Here is a 19,253-nt window from a genome sequence, read left to right on the forward strand (position 1 = left end):
TTATTTGGGGAGAAATCATATTCAATTATTTTGTGTGATATTACAGAAAGATTTACACTTAGGAATTTTATTAGGCTATTTTCCATCACTGATGAGAAATAATCCTGTTAATTTAAAAAATTAAGGATGCACAGCTAACTATAAAACTACTTAACTCGACATATTTCTCCTAGGTTTCTCATTCCCTTGATCACTGTAAAGATTGGCTATATCATTCAAAGAAGTGAGGAGAAGGAAAGGGACTATCAAATTCCTTCTGCCAAGCTTCAAGCACTGTGCTTTTATTTATCCTTGCAACACTCTGAAGTTGATATTATAATTCCAGATTTTACACATAGGTAAACTGAGGCTCCCCTAGCGAATGTGCTTTCCTGGAGGGCTCATGCAAGGCCCTCTAGGAAGAACCCTCATTATGTTGGCTATGCCCATGGCCCCTTTCTAAGGGGATATTTGTATGTGGCCAGATTTTGTACCCAATCCCCTTCACTCTGGCCACAGCTAATTAGGCAAGAGATTGGTGCTGGACCCAGAGCTGGTAGCCCCGGAGGAGGTCTTTTGTGAAAGGGTGGCTGGCCAAACAAGTGTGACCCTCTCTTGTAGAAGAATGCAAGACACCGAGAGAAGCAGAGAAAAGGAGCAGTAACACCAACACACTCAGTGAAAAGGCAGTGAGTTGCAACCATGACTCAATCTTTCAAGCACCGTGACAGAATATTTACAAGTTATGAGACTAGAGGAGAGGAGCGCTGGTAGGAAGGCCTGGCAGGCAGATGCTTCTAAACAGAATTTAATTAGTACTCATAAAGCACTAATTAAGAAAATGGCAACTAAACCAAGAACAGAAAGATATCCTAAAACTATAAATCCCTGAATATGCAAATTATGAAAATGACGTTATTGTAATCAATATTTCAACAGAACATAACTCGGTGGTTTCAGTTCTGCACAAAAACACTCATTTTTAGGAAATCAAAGCACAGTAACAAAGTATTAACAAATATATAGCCACAAAAATCATACTTCCACTCTCTATTATGGGATAGCAAGGAGATGGCAAGATTAGAATCAACTGAGAATTTTTTTTTTTTAATAGCAATACCCAGGTCTCGTGTCAGATCAATAAAATCAGAAACTTAGAGGTTGGCCCCAAGAATTATAAAAGTTCCCCAGGCTGTTGTGCAGCCAGAAACAAGATCCACTACTGCAGGGCAGGGCATCTCAAAGTGTGGCCCAAGGATCACTAGTATCAATGTCACTAGGGAACAGGTTAGGAAGGAAAATTCTCAGACCTCTCTCCACATCTAATGAACCTGACACTCTGAGGGTGGAGCTCAGCAATCTGTGTTTTATAAGAACATCCAAAAATTTCCAATGCACCCTAAAGTTGGAGAACCATAGCCTTAGATGATATTGAAAGGTGAATCTTTCATTTTATTATAGAGATATTATACCTATCAACAATAAACTGAAAAAAAATCCCACAAAATGGCAGGCAAAGGCTAATTTCCTCAATAAAGAAAACTCAGGTAAAGCTATAAAGAACATACTTATCCCGTTTCCCCAAAAATAAGACCTAGCTGGACGATCAGCTCTAATGCGTCTTTTGGAGTAAAAATTAATATAAGACCCAGTATTATATTATATTATACTATATTATATTATAATTATATTGTGTTATATAAGATGCAGTCTTGTATTAAAATAAGACCGGGTCTTATATTAATTTTTGCTCCAAAAGATGCATTAGAGCTGATTGTTCAGCTAGGTCTTATTTTCGGGGAAACACAGTAGATACTGAGGACACTAGAACACAGGATAAACAAGCAATTAAACAACATGTTTATTTAGATTTTTCATTATATAAAAATCAAGATATAAACTTATATGCATAAAGGATACTTAAAATGAGGGGACAAAGGGAAAAAAGTCAAAATAATAAGTCATGTGGCTTCTGAGTGATTATAGATTTTTTAATAGTGATAATGTATTATCTTCATAATTTTGAAAAAAATATATACTTAAAATATAATATTTTGATCCCTACCTTATATCATACACAAAAGTTAAAAACAAAATTATAGAATTATTAGAAGGAAATAGAGTATTTGTATGGCATTGGGGTAAGGAAAGCTTCCTTAAAAAAAAAAATGCAAAAGCCTTAAATAAAGTGATAGATACACTTGAAAACATCATAATTTTAAACTTGTATAAAATACAAGATCCCATAAACAAAACAAAAAGACAAGCCAGGGACTCTGAAAAGCTATTACAACACATATAGTAGACAACAAGTCACCGCCAGAACATATATAAAGAATGCCTACTAATCAATGCAAAAATCTAATTAACCAATAAAGAACTGATAAAGCACGGGACTGGGAGACTCACGGGACAAAAAAACGCAAAACCACTCATAAACACATGAAAAGTTACTTAAACTCACTAGTAAAGAGAAAAGTGAAAGTTGAAACAATGAGATACCATTATTTTTTGTCTATCAGATTAGCAAAAATGTAAAAGTCCATCAATATCAAAGGTGCTTTCATGCTTTGGTGCTGGGGATACAATGGGTACAGCTGCTCCGGCACACAACCAGGCCAGCCTCCCCCGCACTTCCACTTCTGAGTGTGAACCCTCGAGCACATACACTCATTGTCACAGAGAAAGATGTTGCTCCTTACAGCTTTGCTTTGTGATAGCAAAAAAGTGGAAACAACGTAAGTTTTCATCAGCAGGGAAAAAGGTAAGTGAAATGTGGTACATTTATTCAAAGACGCACTATGCAATAGTTAAGGAAAATAAAGGGACCTATATGTATCAACATGGACCATTCTCAAAAACTGTTAAGTAAAAAAGCCATTTACAGAGTTAAACGTAATTTAAGACCATTTATATAAATTCTTAAAACCTTTGAACAATTTTAATTGCCTATCTATCTAGCCATCTGTGTAAAAAGTAACTTTAAAATAACCTGTAAGGATACGCATCAAACACAATAGAGGTTACTTCTGGGTAAGGGGTAAACTTTTTCTTCAGCTTTTCAACCCCCCTCCTTCTCCAAAAAAATCTTTTGCCCCCTTCCCCCCAAAAAAATCAAATAACATGTTACATAATATAAACATTAGCACCCACAGTAATGATCTGAGCCTGGTCCTCAAATCATGTAATTTTTATTTATTATAATTCAAGGAAACAGTTAAGTCAAAAGTAGATGACACTTACGCATGTAAGGTAGTTTTTCTGGGCAGGGGAGGTATGGTGAATATGTGAAGTTTTCCGGAAGATATGTTGTTGTTTGAACAAGATAATCACTTGAATTATTGCCTTCAGGATAATCTTGGAGAGAGAGAAAAAAGTTACAACCAGAAAAATTGCCTTTTGCTTTGCTCCTGGTATGAAATATGTCACTGTCACTGTGAGATCTGCAATACGAAATCTACAGAAGTATTTAAAAGCAATGACCTACAAAGAACTAGTGAAAGCAAAATGCAGCTGCCACGGCTACTCTCCCATTTATTATTCACCGCTGCCAGAACGGACCTCTCAGCAAGATTTCCCAAAGGAACCCTGGGACAAGTCTAGAGAGCAGCCTGGCTGCCCTGTGCATCATACAGAGCAGGCTCATGTGCGGCCCTATGAAAGCACCTGCTCCCAGCCCTCCCCTGGCTGAGCCAGACTGAAAGGGAGTGTGACAGTATCCCAGGGACTCTGGGAATCCTTTCCACTACCAAACAGCCAAGGGTGTTCACACAGACACAGCACCGCTTCTAGCATCCACAGAGCACAGATGCAGGAGTAATATCTTCTCACCATCCCACACTTAGGAAACTGATTCACTCACTCAACTTCTGTAGCAGCCTATTTTAAATCTTTAAATTAGTCATTTCCAACCCATGGGCTGCAGTCCCTGGGGAGCCCTGGAGCTTATTATTACATTAGGTCCATTATCTTTAGAATCAGCCAGTTATAAAGCATAGAGGGAATTGGTTTAGAGCCCCAAAGTCAAATGCTCAGTTCCAATCCTTGCTCCAATACATACTAGCTTTGTGGTACAGGGCAAGACAACATGGTTTCTCATCTGTGCCCACTTCATGTTGTCATTTTCAGATTTCAATAAGATAAACGTATAAAGTTCTTAGAAAAATCCCTGGCCCACATATATATTCAATAACTGTAGCTACGAGCAATTGGTTTAGAGATGAGCACCTGACACAACCTAGGACAATCAGAACCTTAAGAATTTTGAACACATGGAGCCAAAGAGATCACATTTCAGTCCCTTTCTGGAACAGAGTTCTGAGATGCCAATCTGGGAACCATGACCTGCCAGTTTCCCTCTATGTAAGAGGAAGCCAGTCTAAGAGAATGAGACCAACATGCAGTGAGTAAGAGAGGAAAAGATGGAAACAGCTGATTAAATGACTGTCTGTCTCCTGGATCACATACCATGGACCAATAGAAAATGAAGCTCTAGCAGACGCTTTAGGAAAATGTGAAGATATTCTCTCCATCTTCAGTAATCTTCTCTGATAAGAGAGCTATTCCTATCTGAACTGGCCTACGTGCTAAGGGACAGGAAATATGAGAACGTCATATGACTTAAAAGAGGCCTGCCAGTGAGTGACCAGCAAGCAAAAATGGCTAATGGTCAAAATCATATACTTTATTGAAGAACTATAAAAGCTAAACCCTTTCACTGTGCAAACACGGTAGAATCCTAAAAATTGAACATGAAATATGTTATAAGAGTCCAAGAACACTAAACCCCTCCCCTGTACACCTTTGTCTACCATAAATATTCATTTATCATTGGCGTTGAGGGGGATGAGATGCAGCCGGGGAGTGAGAACAGCCCTTCAGAACAGAGACTCACCCCCAGCTGCAGGCCCACCTGCTGTAAGGGGCCCTGCAGAGGCTGCTAAGCAGAGGTTTATGGGAGATCTGGTACCAAGGAAGAGACATAATTCCAAAGGACTGCACGAAAACCCGGTTAGGAATTTGGCCGAGCATCAGGAAGGTGCTAAGGTAAATGCATTGCCAAAACCCCAGCATGACAAATAGGGGCTGGTGATGGAACAACTGCTAAACCCCGTTCTACCAGGAAGTGGGAAAGCCCCAGCGAGAATCCTCCCCAAAGCCTTTCTCTGGAGGAGTCCTGGAAAACATCCGACAAGGACAATCCTCCACCCCACAGGGGACGGGGATTCAGTGGACATTGTTTTGTATGCCCAGGGACAGATTAAAAGCACAGAACCCCTCTAGTAGCCCATAATCCAAATCTCACCCATATATATCTGAAAGATTTAAAGATGCTAAACATATAATAAGCATAAGGAAGTCTAAGAAAGTTCTGATTCTTTCCTTAAGGTGCTTTTTTAAAAATATATCTAGATATATACCAAATTTAAAGTTATATTACAAAAAAATTTTTTTCTTGCCCTAGGGATTCTAGCTATGCTAGCTAAGCATCTACTGCACACTATGCATTTGCAGGAGCTGAAAATAGAAGATAAATAAGTTTATCTCTGAGACTCCACTGCCTTTATGTGTTCCAAAGACTCATTTTCTTATAATCCTGAAGCAGGTAAATATTAACATTCTCATGCAATCCTCAATGTCATGTAGTTAACTTTAGAGTATTTTCTTACTCGGTATAATTTATTAATTCTTGTCATTAATGCTGAGCTCCTTCTCTTAGCCACACACTACGATTCTACAAATCCACATCCAACTCACAGAAATTCTAAGCTCTCTAGACATTTCTGCAAAACAAACTGTTAACGCCAGCTCCCCTCAGGGAGTCTAGTGGCAACAGGAGGGCCAGAGGATTGTTTTACTTTATATTTTAGTGCGAGAATAACTGACTATTTCACAAAAGAACACATTACCATTTTTATATTTCTGGAGAACATTTTTTAAAAAGCTTTAAAGACCTGCAATATCAGTATATTAACATCTCTTAAACACAATGTTTTGGAGCTAAACGTGTTATTCCTGGGCCACATCCTTATAAACATAAAGATCTCAACGCACTGCCAGACGTACAGAAACGTCTCTGTGCTCCATGAGTGCTCTGTCCAGTAGCATTTTGCCATCCCAATATATTATGTACAGAAGTCTATCCACCCCCTGCCACTAGTCTGAATACCTTTTCTGAAATCAATTTGCCTCTGATTTCTAGTATCTGATAAAGTACCTACAACATAGTAGAAACTTACTGCAAATGAACACTTCACAACTGGTAATATAGCCAACAATGATTTCAGGTTTTCGGGACTATACTGTAATAAACCCTCAAAAACATTATTCTTACTAAGTGGTTAGGTCCATCTAATATAAGCACTGCTTGCAAAATCGGGAGCGGTTTTAAGGGTATGCATGGTAGATGAATTTGAGACTGGTCCACAACGTCTCTAAAATGTAGACATTATTTCACCCAACGAATGGATGAAAACAAGTTCTGGACCACCTGCCTGCTTCTTGCCTTCCAGAACCACACCCAAAAGAAAGAAACACAGAATGAAAACTGCCAAACAGGTCCCCTCCCCAGCCCACACTAGAGTTTATCACCTAAGGTAAAAGGAGAATAGGAGATCTCTCAAGGGTTTTGTTTTTCCTGGAAAAGGACATTTCAAACTGGTCCTGGAAACTCGATGAGCGTTCTAGTCTGTTTACCACTAGCTTGTCCACGTCAGTCTGGCAGTGTCTGAGGGTGTCAGAGCACACACACATCTATTAAATAAGGAAGTGTACTGGGGTATTTCTAACCAACCAACCAGCTTTAACAGTGCATGATATTTATCATCTGCTTTGGTAATTAGTCACTGAATATATCTTGTTTTCTTAATTTGACTGACTTCATAGCCACAAGGCAAGGCATCACTTGACTATGAGAGCATGTGATTTCTTCACAAGAATATGTTACATATATCTATAATATTTACACTTGATGCTTCAGAAAGTCAGGTACAGGATTGAAAATACCTTTTTGAAATCAAATGTACTTATAAATATCAGAACATACTTGCCATTAAGTGTTGAATTTCATTTTTTGTAATCTATTTTTTATTGACATATAACGTTGTATTAGTTTAAGACGTACATGATTTGATATATGTATATGTTGCAAAATGATTACCACAAGAAGTTGCGCTAATATCCGCCACCTCACATAATTACAAATATTTCTCCTTGTATGAGAATCTCTAAGATCTAATCTAAGTATTAAATTTTAAATGAGCCAGTATATGTTAATAAGGTCTCCCCTAGAATTCAATTGGCTCTTTGATATCTGATCGGCCATTATCTCTTTTTTGCAGATTAAATCTGTGCAAAAAATAAACAACTGCATTATAAATATTTATGTTTCCATCTGTCCTGGAAGCCTGGAGATCCTCATATAAAGGGACAATGTATTTCTTAATGTTGTATCCCCAATATCTAGTTAAGTATAGTAACTATACACTAATTCTTCAATATAAATGAAAATGGCAGAGCCTCACAGTTGCCTACTCAAACTCCCTTTGCCCTTTCTCCCTAAGTAACAGAACCCCAATTTCATTCAGAGCACCAGTGAGGCAGCTCAAAGACTACAATTCCCAGTGCACTTACAATTAAGTTCTGGCCAGTGAGACATAAGTAGAAATACTGTGTGGGACATTCAGGAAAGCTCCTTAAAAGGGTCACTCTATTTGTTCTTCCCCCTTCCTTCCCACTGTCTTACTGACCCAAGCACCAGTATGAAGACTAGAGCCCTGGCAACCATCTTAGACTGTGACTCCACATGACAGAGCAGAAGGTGGAAAGAACCACAGATATGCAACTTCTAAACTTCTTTTGCATGTGAACATAATCCTCATGTGTTTAAAGCATCGCAGTTGGGACTCTCTTACAACCAAACCCAATTCTTAACTGACACAGATGACTGACTGTCTCCTGAGAACAGTTTGCTACCAATAAAGGGACCATATGAAAAGTTTTCAAAGGTTCATAAAAGTAAGCAAACTTTAATCAAAGTTATGTATTGGCTATTCGGTCTTTGTTGAAACTGTGACTTGGTGAGGGGAGGAGAGGATTTCTGTTTTTTTCCCCTTCAGTTGGATGAGGCTGGGGGGAAAGCTCATCTTGCCCAAGCAATCATTTTCCTAATTATGCTTAACATTCACACATACGAGGTGTAATCAAACAATACGGTGAATGTTTTTTAAAAAAATTTATTACACTAAAAGACACATTGCCATTAATCCCCCTCAAAATACAGCCCCCTCACTTCAAAAACAATTATCCCATCATTCTTGCCACTTTCCGAAGCGATTCTGGAAGTCCTCTTTTGTGAGTGTCCTTATTGTTGCACTGTCGTGGCTGCTTCCATGTACTGAATCGATTCAAAATGGTAAACATGAAAGGAGAAGATCCAGAAGTCTCAGATATGGTGCCAGATATGGTGAATAAGGTAGAAGGGGACATACCATAATGTTTTTGACAGAAATTGCCGTACCAGAAGTGATGTGTGACACGGAGCGTTGTCATGATGGAGGATGATTTGTGGCAAACTTTAAAACATACTTTCTCTCAACCATAGCTCCCACCTGACTGACTGCACCAAACAAGGTGAAACCTGTCACACTCTATTACTAAGGTTTGACACGCCACTTCCTGTATTGAAGATCCCTGCCTTTCCGTTGGTTGGCAGCAGCATTCACCATATTTGTTGATCACAACAAAAAGGCTCCGTGTCACACATTGCTTCTGGTATACGGCAATTTCTGTCAGACACAAATATTACAGTGTGTCCTCATTTACCTTATTCACCAGATCTGGCATCATTCGACTTCTGGCTCTTACGCAAAGTCAAAATGACCATGAAAGGAAAATGTTTTGAACTGATTCAGTACATCAAGGCAGCCACGACAGCGCAACTAAAGACACTCACGAAAGAGGACTTTTAGAACTGCTTCAGAAAGTGGCAAGAACGATGGGATAGGTGTTCAAAGCGAGGGGGAGTATTTTGAAGGGGATTAATGGCAATGCATCTTTTACTGTAATAATTCTTTTTCAATTTATACATTGTTTTTAAACAAACACAATTTTTGATCAAACCTCATATAACTTATTCATACGACAGGAAAAGAACTTGATTATTGCACAAATTTCTTAGTATTTATTTATACATACAGAGTAGCCTAAAGATGCTTAATATCTCTATTCAGTTGAATTAAGCTTTAATGAACATTTTCACAATTAACTTATTCAACCAGGGCAAGTCCCAAAGAAGCTTTTAAATGTTTAAATTTCTTCAAAAATTGACCTACTACTCTGAAGACCAATTAATGCACAAGACAAGTTAATGAGACTCTTACTGTACTAATAGAATGTCTACTACCATGAGACAGTCTTTCTAAAAGAAATTTCTTTAAAGTTAAAAAGAAGCAAACAAATAACAGTGTTTTGATTTCTGATATCATAACTCCAATTAGGCAAATGACCAGAACGGATTTTGCAGAAGCAGGTGTGAAATTAAATTAAGAATCCGTATGTTACAGTCTTAAATTTTTTACAAGGGTCTAAAACTATTACCCACCTTAACATGCATCTTAAGAAAAAATATCTATGGTTGGGAGATAGGGACTTTGTATTAGTGGAGTGAGTGTGTTGTGTGTGTGCATGTGTGTGTGTGTAGTTTACAGTGGCATAATGAAGAACTGTGGACACAAATTAAATCTTTAATTTTAACTGTTTAAAATGAGAATATAGAAGGTTCAACAACTGACAATCAGCCACTGAACCCTTTAAAATGATACCTCATAATACTCGGAGACAATGTGGAAACACTGCCAGAGAGGAGAATAAGTATTCTTCCATAACAGTTAAACCTATTTACATCAATTCTACCACCATTAAGTCATTAGTTTGGCCTATTACTTAAATTTTAACCTTATGTGGTTCTAATAGACATTCTTCTTCCAGACAATATTTTAAAAAGACAAGAACAGCTACTCATCTACAATTTCATATAATTTCTCCACTAGCCCCTAAAAAGTCCATAAAATTATTAAGAACCTTCTATAATTAAAAGTAATAAGTATTTTCTAAACATAATTGGAAAAAATACTTTAGGAATTAGAATGAGCATAAAGAAGGGGGACAGAAGGGCAAATATGAATAAATTATTCTTTTTGTAATTTCTCTTAAATGCAATAGGTGAATTAAAAACATACAAGCTGTTTTTTTTTATTTTGTTTATGTTTGCAAGAATTAAGTATCTTTGTACAAAACCCTCATCACCTTTGTGACCATGTTTTTACATACCCAAGAACAGAATACATGACAGTCCTGGCTCGAGCAGTAAAAGGATTTCCCAGCACACTTATCAGGAGACACCCTCATCATTAACAGGGAGTTAGCTGCAGGCAAAACCAGGGCTTGAGAAATTTGGTTTGCTGCTTCATGACTACAAGGATAAGAGGCAGAAGCAAAGCAAGATTAAACAGGAAGCAATCTTACCTGTACCGTTGAGTGTAGTGTTTTTATTTGTATAAAGCCTGATCATATGTCCTATTGTTTTTACATTTTCTCTCAACATTATCCCTCGAGCTTGTACCATAAAGAGATACGTGTTGGCTATAAAGAAAGAGAGAGAAAGAGAGAATGTTATGACTCAGTAAGATTTTTTTAAATTTAATAAAATATTCAGAATTGGGGAACTGTCCAATAAGGCCAAACTGACTCAATTAGCATGTCCAAAGGGAATACAGAAATTAAAATCATAATTTCCTATTATCAAAAACTTACAAAAACAAACATTTTCAAAAACAATAAAAATTAAAAAAATTAAAGTAGTAATATCTATCAAATAGAATGAGACTAAACAAACAGAAATATCATAATGAATTCCTTTAATGAAAGGAAATGAAACCCATAAATGATTTTCTGCTATAAAGTATACTTAGAAACTTCAAAGAGGCATTTTATTACAAGTATGCAATCATATAGTTATAAAATTCATTTTCTCTAATTCTATATTAATACTCTCAAACCCAAAACTCCACAAAGATGAGAATGTCTTATCTAATTGTAAATATATCAAATCACCATGATATCTGGTATGGCTATCCTTGCAAATTGGCAGTGTTGGAGAGGTGTGGGGTAGAATTATCTATAGTCAGTATCTATTTTGCTAATTTCTCTTTAAGGGTTAATTACTTGAACCTTTACACTCCCTTCAAATCCCAAATCTACCCATCAGGATTGTAAAAGCAGACGAAATCAAAATCGGCGTGCATTTTTTAAGCTGGTCAATTTCATTCTTTGTGGTGCTTCATAAATAGGCCCCTAATTTGTTTTTGTTGGGAAAAACTGGTAAATTGACAAAGATAACAAAAATCCCTGCCTTTTGAGATGCCACACCTCCTCAGAGAGGCACAGAATTAAAGTCAAAACCTCTTTCCTCTCTTGGTTCTGATTCTGCTAGAGCAGTACATAACTCTGGAAAAGGCAATATTACACTTGATGTTCTCTAAAACCCCTTCTACTCTAAATTCTCCAAGCATAAACCCCCAAAATCATAAACTCCATTCAGAAGAGAAGGAGGCTCACTATCATGGCAAAACCAACACAGCACAAGGCTCAATTAATGACTCATCAGTTAAGTTGCCTCTGAACACACTCATCACATTCTCGAAAAATGAATGCCAAATGAAAAAAATTGAAAATGACAACTAATTTTCTGGGCCCTGTCCTACTTCCTCATGATAATACAGAACGATGAGCAAAATGTATTGTTTACTACCTCCTTTCCCATTTTTTATGTAAGTTTGAACTTGCTCAAACTACAAAATGAGCAGAGTAAATACAACTAGTAGAGAGGCAGAGTAAAACAACACTTCCCCTTTCACCTTCAATTCATAATGAAGAAACAGAAATCTAGGTTTCACATAAACTTTACTTCAATCATTTCCAAGAGTATGTCTACATCCTCTCCAGAAAGCAGTCCTATAATTAGATTTAACTTGTTTAGGCTTGAATTTGTTATACAGGTTACAAACAGCATACGTTCTCATTATGTCTCTGCTCTTGAGTGGACTTTAAAAGAAAGAAGAGACAAAATGAAAAACAAAAACAACCGCTAACCAAAACTGTGGGAAAATTTTCAATAAAAGCCAAACTAACATTAGCAATTCAAACTAAACCAAGATCTCAAGTTCAACTGAAATGATGCAGGAAAAAGACATCAGGTAGATTACTAAAGCCTATTGGTTTACAACACCTTGGATCATCTAATCCTAAAGGGGCACATGAAACATGTTATCAGTGATGTGCATTCCTTTTTTATATTTGTTATGCACCAAACTGTAAAAAGAAGACTGATCTTGAAATAGCAGAACTGAGCCAAGGGGTAAGCCAAAGCCAATATTGTTTCCCAGACTTCGGGAAATACTACTGGCCTAAGCAAGGGTATGCTTGGTAAGAACGTATGTGCATTATTGTGTGTCCTGGAAACAGAATTTTTTTAAACCATGTAGCTTTTGCTTTATAAAAAACATACCCACTTATAAAAAAAAAATTCTGACATCTTGAAACCAAGTCAAATTTATGTAGCAAAAAAAAAAAAAAAAAAAAAATCTGGATAAAAAGAATAATCAAAGTCAATTTTTCTAAAAACTTTCAAACTATCAGGTTACAAAACTATTAAGAAAAAGTAGATCACTGACGGTACCGGTGACAAAGGTGAACCATTTACCAAAAGAATGCATTTACTATTCATTAGATTGATGGAGAAGAATAAAGGAAAGTGAAACACCAACTTCTCCAAATGGAAAATCTATTAGTTTATTTTAAATCAAGTACAGCTAATTGAGTTACATTCCTTGGGTCCTCAAGGGTTTAATCCCTAAAGACCAAAACCCATTAGGGAATGAAGCTGTGTTTAAACAGTCATGCTAACAGGACGAAAGAGACATCCGAGTGCTGCTTGGCATACAAAAACAGTGTGAGAATGGTTCCAATTTTCTGATTTACAAATGTCATAAAACTAAGTTAACCCACACTCGAGTAACTATACGCCTCATATCGTTAATATAAAATGTAATGTCTTATCAGCAAGCTAATAAATTAGAGGACATCCTTGTTTAAATTGCTGTTTCAACTTACAAGAAACTACATATCGAAAAACAAATTGGGAAATCTTTCCCAGCCTAGCCCTTTGGTCTCAATACAACTCAGAAATACACTAAAAATTACCATTACTTAATTAAAATCATGCTGTATTATGTCTCTAATTTAGTTCATTTGCTATTTGCCTCTGCATTGAGAGACATAAATTTAATTTACCAGTTCTGCTTTCCAGGGGAAGAAAAACTATGACAACTTAAAAACAAACAAACAAAAAAAAACCCTTCAAATATCAACAGTTTACAACAGCTTCTAGGCATCCTACCCTGGGTTTATGAAGTTGTCTCATTTTCAACTTAAGAAAATTAAGGAATGCATTTGCTATTTCTATCTCCCCACCCTTTTCCACATCCAATTTGTTCAGCAAAAGTGCAGTAAGTATTCAAGACAAGGAGAATATGCCAGTCGACAGTGATTTGGGAAGGTTTCCTGAGCTCCGAAGGACTCAAACACAACATAACCTCTGATCCTGCTATCGTGAGCCTAACCACTATGAAACTGCCACAGGTCCCTTAAAAAAAGGTACGGCAAGTGAAGAGCTGATTTTGAGGGAGATCACGTTGGTCAGACATTCTGGCAAGCAGTTATAAAAATAGGTCTGGAGATAAGAAAGAGGGGCTAGAAATACAGAAATACAATTTGGGGACACATTCATATCAAAGTAAAAGTGCGAACTATGGTGGTGAATTACCACAGGAAAATTTATCCAGAAAGGAGATAAGAAGGTGAAGTTCAGATCCGGATGTAGAGACAGACCGCAAAGAGGAGACGCAAAGATAAAAGACCCCAAGATAAATTAGTCTGCGCTTCAATGCTCTAGAAGAAGGAAAGGGCAACAATCGACCATGTCAAATGCCATGGAGGCTAAGAAGAAACAATAAAAAACGATAGCTTAAAAAAACAACAACTAATAATCGGTGCATACTGGCCAGGCACCCTTAAAAGAACTTTACATATACTAACCTATTTCATCCCTACAAGTAACCCTATAAGGTAGGTACTAATATTATTCCCATTTGACAGATAAAGAAATTGAAGCATGGAGTTAAGTAAGTTGCTCAAGTTCACACAGTTATTAGCAAGTGGTGAAGCTACAAATCGATAGTTTGGCTCCAACATTCTAGCTCTTTACCATCATACCATCAGTCCTCTTAAAAATGCTACTAGGATATCACTGTCAATCTTTAAAAGAGCACTTTCCAGAAAGTAATGAAAACAAAAGGAAAACAGTTAAGAGTTAACTGGATAGTGACAAAATGAAAGCAGTTAAGTTTCAGAAAAAATAAGTGAGAGCAAGGTCAAGAGAAGATTTTTTTATTTTTGGAAAAAAAGAGGGACCTGAGCATGGCAGTGGCCTGAGTGAGGTAGAAAAGAGTAAACTTAAACTTACGGCACTATAAGAAGAAAGAAAAAAAACATTTCCCACAACAGCCAAGAAAGATATGCAAACAACCAAAATGCCCATTATTAGACAATTGGATAAAGAATTTGTGGTACATTTATACAATGGAGTATTACTCAGCCATAAAAAAAGAACGAAATCTTACCATTTGCAACAACATGGATGGACCTAGAGATATTATGCTAAGTGAAATAAGTTAGACTGAGAAAGATAAATACTACATGATCTCACTTATATGTGGAATCTAAAGAACAGAATAAATGTGCAAACTAAACAGAAATAGACTGAGAGATACAGAGAAAAAACTGATGGTTGCTAAATGGGAGGAGGGTAGAGATGGGGGAAGAAGGGGAAGGGATTAGAAAGTGCAAATTAGTAGTCATAACATAGTCACAGGAATATGAAATACAGTATGGAAAATATAATCAATAATGTTGTAAAAATTATGTAGGGTGCCAGATGGGCACTGGACTTATCAGGGGGATCACTTGTGTAGATGCCTGACCAATACATTATATATTTAAAGCTAAAGTAGAATAATATTGAATGTCAACTATAATTGTACACACACACACACACACACACACACACACAACCTGACAATTAGTTCGCAAACTTGCCACCGTGCGCTTACACTGGCAGCACTGTACAAACAGCTCAGTAAGGTTTCATAACTTTGGTGTATCAGTGTCTCACAGCTGTGTTTGTGTCAATATGTGGCAGTGTATTGCTGAGTGGCATTCATTATTGTTGTTGCGTGTTTTTGTGTGCCGTCGCAAGAATGTCTGAGCTTAAATTAGAGCAACGAACAAACATTAAATTTCTTGTTAAACTTGGCAAGAGTGGAAGTGAAAGCATGGCTATACTAGTCCAAGTTTATGGGGATAATGCCATGAAGAAAATGGCAGTGTACAAATTGATTGAACGTTTTTCCGAGCGGAGAAAATATATCACTGATGAAGAGGTTAGGGCAGCAGTAATGAGCAGAACTGATGAAACATTGCAAAAATTCATCGAATTGTGCGTCAAAATTGTCAGCTGACCAAGGAAACATCGATAGAAAAATCTTAACTGAAAATCTTGGCATAAGAAAGGTATGTGAAAAAATGGTCCCAAAGGAGCTCACTGATGAACAAAAGCAAAGGAAAGTCGAAGTTTGCCAAGACCCTTTGGAGAGGCAAGACGATGTTTGGGGCCATGTTATCACTGGTGATGAAACATGAGTGTACCTACACGACCCTGAAACAAAGTGACAAAGTGCACAATGGAAGTCAGCCAATTCTCCACGACCAAAAAACTCCATCAGTCCAAATCAACAGTCAAAACGATGGTGCTAACATTTTTGATATCAGAGTGATTATTCATTATGAATTTGTACCAACTGGACAGTTAACCAAGTTTACTATTTGGAAGTGCTGAAAAGGCTGTGTGAAAAAGTTAGACAACCTGAACTTTTCACCAACAATTCATGACTCTTGCATCATGACAATGTACCAGCTCATACGGCACTGTCTGGGAGGGAGTTTTTAGCCAGTAAACAAGTAACTGGAACACCCTCCTTTCTCACCTGATCTGGTCCCCAATGACTTCTCTACCTGAAGGTAAAGGAAATATTGAAAGGAAGACATTTTGATGACATTCAGAATATCAGGGGTATATGATGACAGCTCTGATAGCCATTCCAGAAAAAGAGTTCCAAAATAGCTTTGAAGAGTGGACTAGGCGCTGGCATTGGTGCATAGCTTCCCAAGGGGAGTACTTCGAAGGTGACCATAGTGATATTCAGCAATGAGAAATGTAGCACTTTTTCTAGGATAGGTTCACAACCTGTCAGACCTCGTGTGTGTGCGCGCGCATGTGCGTTGCCACGGGATGTACAGTACAGCATAGTGAAGATAGTCAATGGTTTTTTTTTCAAATAAATTTTACTGGGGAATATTGGGGAACTGTGTGTTTCTCCAGGGACCATCAGCCCCAAGTCGTTGTCCTTCAATCTAGTTATGGAGGACGCAGCTCAGCTCCAAGTCCAGTTGCTGTTTTCAATCTTTAGTTGCAGGGTCGCAGCCCACCATCCCATGCGGGAATTGAACGGGCAACATTGTTTTTAAGAGCTCACGCTCTAACCAACTGAGCCACTGGGCCGCCCTGTCAATGATATTTTTATAGCGATATACGATGTTGGAGGGGTAGTAGATTAGTGGGGCGGGGGGGAGAAAGGGAGCGGTATCACTTTGTGAGGCATGTAAATGTCTAATTATTACATTGCTTTGTACACCTGAAACTAATAAAAAATAAAAATTTAAAAAATTTAAAAAAACACGAAAACATTTCCATTCATGGGACAGTATACGAAGAGGCTCTGAGGTGCACAGGTACAGAGCATATCCAGGGCCTAACAGTCCAAAAGAGTAGGATTGGGTAGCAATGGAAAATAAGTTGTAAAGGTCCAAGTGGACGGATGGATGATGTGAAAGAAACAGAAAGGAGTGGGAGAGGACTAGAGGTCATTGCGAAGATGAGAAGTGATGTTAACAGAGGTGAGAAAGTGCAAGAGGGAGATTCGGACATTGTGGTCTAGAGAAGTACAAAGGAGAACAGGCCACAGCTATGAGGACACCCAGGGCGTTGCCAAGCAGGTGAAGATGGAAGGCACGGACCAGACTTCCTGATGGTCACCACAGGGACATGAGCAGGGGACAGTGAACCGGGAATGTTCTGAATTGAGCACTAACTGCCGAAATCATCCCAGGATGTAGAATGTGGGAAGGCAGAGGTTTCTCAAGACAATGGAAATGAACTAACATTTACTGAGTACTTACTTTGGCCAGGCACTGAGCTAAGTGCCATATATAAATGTATTTAAATATGCACACGTGTATGTATAATTACATTTCATTTAGTTTTTATAACCACCTACACGTAGCAGGTTGGATGGGGGCCCCCAAAAAGATATGTGCACATCCTAATTCCCAGAACCTGTGAATGTTATCTTATTTGGAAAAGAAGTCTTTACAGATATAATTAAGGATCTTGAGAAGAGATCATCCTGGATTATCTGGGTAGGCCTTAAATCCTACGACAAGTGCTCAGATAGGAGAAAGGCAGAGGGGGATTTTACACACACACACACGTGAAGATGGAAGCAGAGATTGGAGCGACGTGGCCACCAGCCTAGGAAGCCAAGGCATGTCAACAGGCACCTGAGGCTGGAGGCAAGGCAGGATTCTTTTCTACAGCCTCCAGAGGGAGCACGGCCCTGCAAATACCTTGATTTCAGCCTTCTGGCCCCCACAGCTGTGCAATGATACATTTCTGTTGTTTTTAAGCCACTCAGTATGTGGTAATGTGTATGGAAGCCCTAGGAAACTAATACAGCACCCCAGAATATAGGTACAACTTTCCCCATTATAAGATAAAGAAACAAACTCAGAAGTGACATAGATAGAATTTAAAAATCAGGATTCAAGCACAGGTCTGAATGACTCTGTGGGGCAGCAAGTTGGGAAGACACAATGGCTGAAAGTCATAGAGAGGAAGGGACAAAGAAAAAGAAAAATCTTCAACGCAAAAAGTTATGAGGGAAGTGACAATAGAAGGTATAAACCAGATTTCCACTAATGCAAGCTGGAGGAGGAAGTCTGAAGGGGCACTTGAAAGTTACAGGAAAGAAAATGGTTTCCCGTATTACCCACAGGAAATTAAGAAAACAAACCGTATGAAAAAAAGCAAAATACCACTTACGTACGCCTCTTGAGATTAACTACAGGTATCTGAATCAGGTATCTCTGAATTTCTAAGAACTCACAATAATCTTTTAAACATCTATTTCAGACGCTTAAAGGTTTTCTTTTCCACATCTTACCTCTTATTCAACAAACTCCCAAATTACTCATCCCAGTTGGTAAAGCTAATTATCTCCCATAATCCTGTTATAAACCCCCAGATTAGGCTAGGGCCAGACTGTATGTGAAATACAGTTCATACTTTGTCTAGGACCAAAGTATGAGTTGGGTTAAAAACAAAAAATAGCAAACTTCTAGACTACGCCAGGCTGTAAAACAAATGATTCACTTTATGTCAAAGTACTACTTAAACAGAGTTATCTTACCATGGTGATAATAACTCAAAGCCAAGCACGGGCTCAAGGAAATCTGCAGGGCAAAATAATTACCAACCTATAATATTCTCCTCCCCATCTTTCTTTTTTTTTAATTAAAATTTATTGGGGTGACAATGGTTAGTCAAATTACTTAGGTTTCAAGTGTACTCAACTTTCAAGTAAGCCAGGGGCTGACTAAAGAATAAAGAGAATGAAAGAATTCTGTGTTCAAAATCCCATTATATCAAGAAGCCACATACAGTGGTCACATACAGTACAGATCTAGTTCAGATCTTAGCCAACAGCAAAAGCTCTGCTGATGCAGACACTAAACATTAACAAGAAATTCTTTACAACACGTGCTTTACCACTTCCACTCAGCAGCTTAAAAATTTTAAGCTATTTTTTGAAGATTATTTGCGTTTTAATACTGATCATGATGAAATATTTTTAAACAGAATTTGAGTTTTCCAACGATTTTATTAAAGATGTTCAGCGCGGAGACATGTTTATTCAACAAATATTTATTGAATGCCTACCATGCGCCAAGCAGTACCAGAAACTAACAGGTTCTAAGGGTTC

General features: G+C 37.7%; 1 protein-coding gene across 3 annotated transcripts in view; it reads right to left on the reverse strand.

Annotated features, from left to right (window-relative positions):
• Positions 1 to 19,253, reverse strand: part of B4GALT6 (beta-1,4-galactosyltransferase 6) — a 63,712-nt gene that overhangs the window by 29,685 nt on the left and 14,774 nt on the right. For 2 of the 3 annotated variants that reach the window (XM_033087642.1, XM_033087641.1), the window contains exons 2-3: positions 10,504 to 10,620; positions 3,223 to 3,336 (exon numbers count right to left, since the gene is read on the reverse strand). In XM_033087642.1, coding sequence (XP_032943533.1) covers positions 3,223 to 3,336; positions 10,504 to 10,603 — 214 coding nt within the window. In that variant the 5' untranslated portion in view covers positions 10,604 to 10,620. Of the gene's footprint in view, positions 1 to 3,222; positions 3,337 to 10,503; positions 10,621 to 19,253 lie in introns of those variants that run through there. The other variant, XM_033087643.1, reaches the window with a different exon arrangement.

The sequence above is a fragment of the Rhinolophus ferrumequinum genome, chromosome 19, assembly GCF_004115265.2.
Source record: "Rhinolophus ferrumequinum isolate MPI-CBG mRhiFer1 chromosome 19, mRhiFer1_v1.p, whole genome shotgun sequence".
Classification (NCBI taxonomy): domain Eukaryota; kingdom Metazoa; phylum Chordata; class Mammalia; order Chiroptera; family Rhinolophidae; genus Rhinolophus; species Rhinolophus ferrumequinum.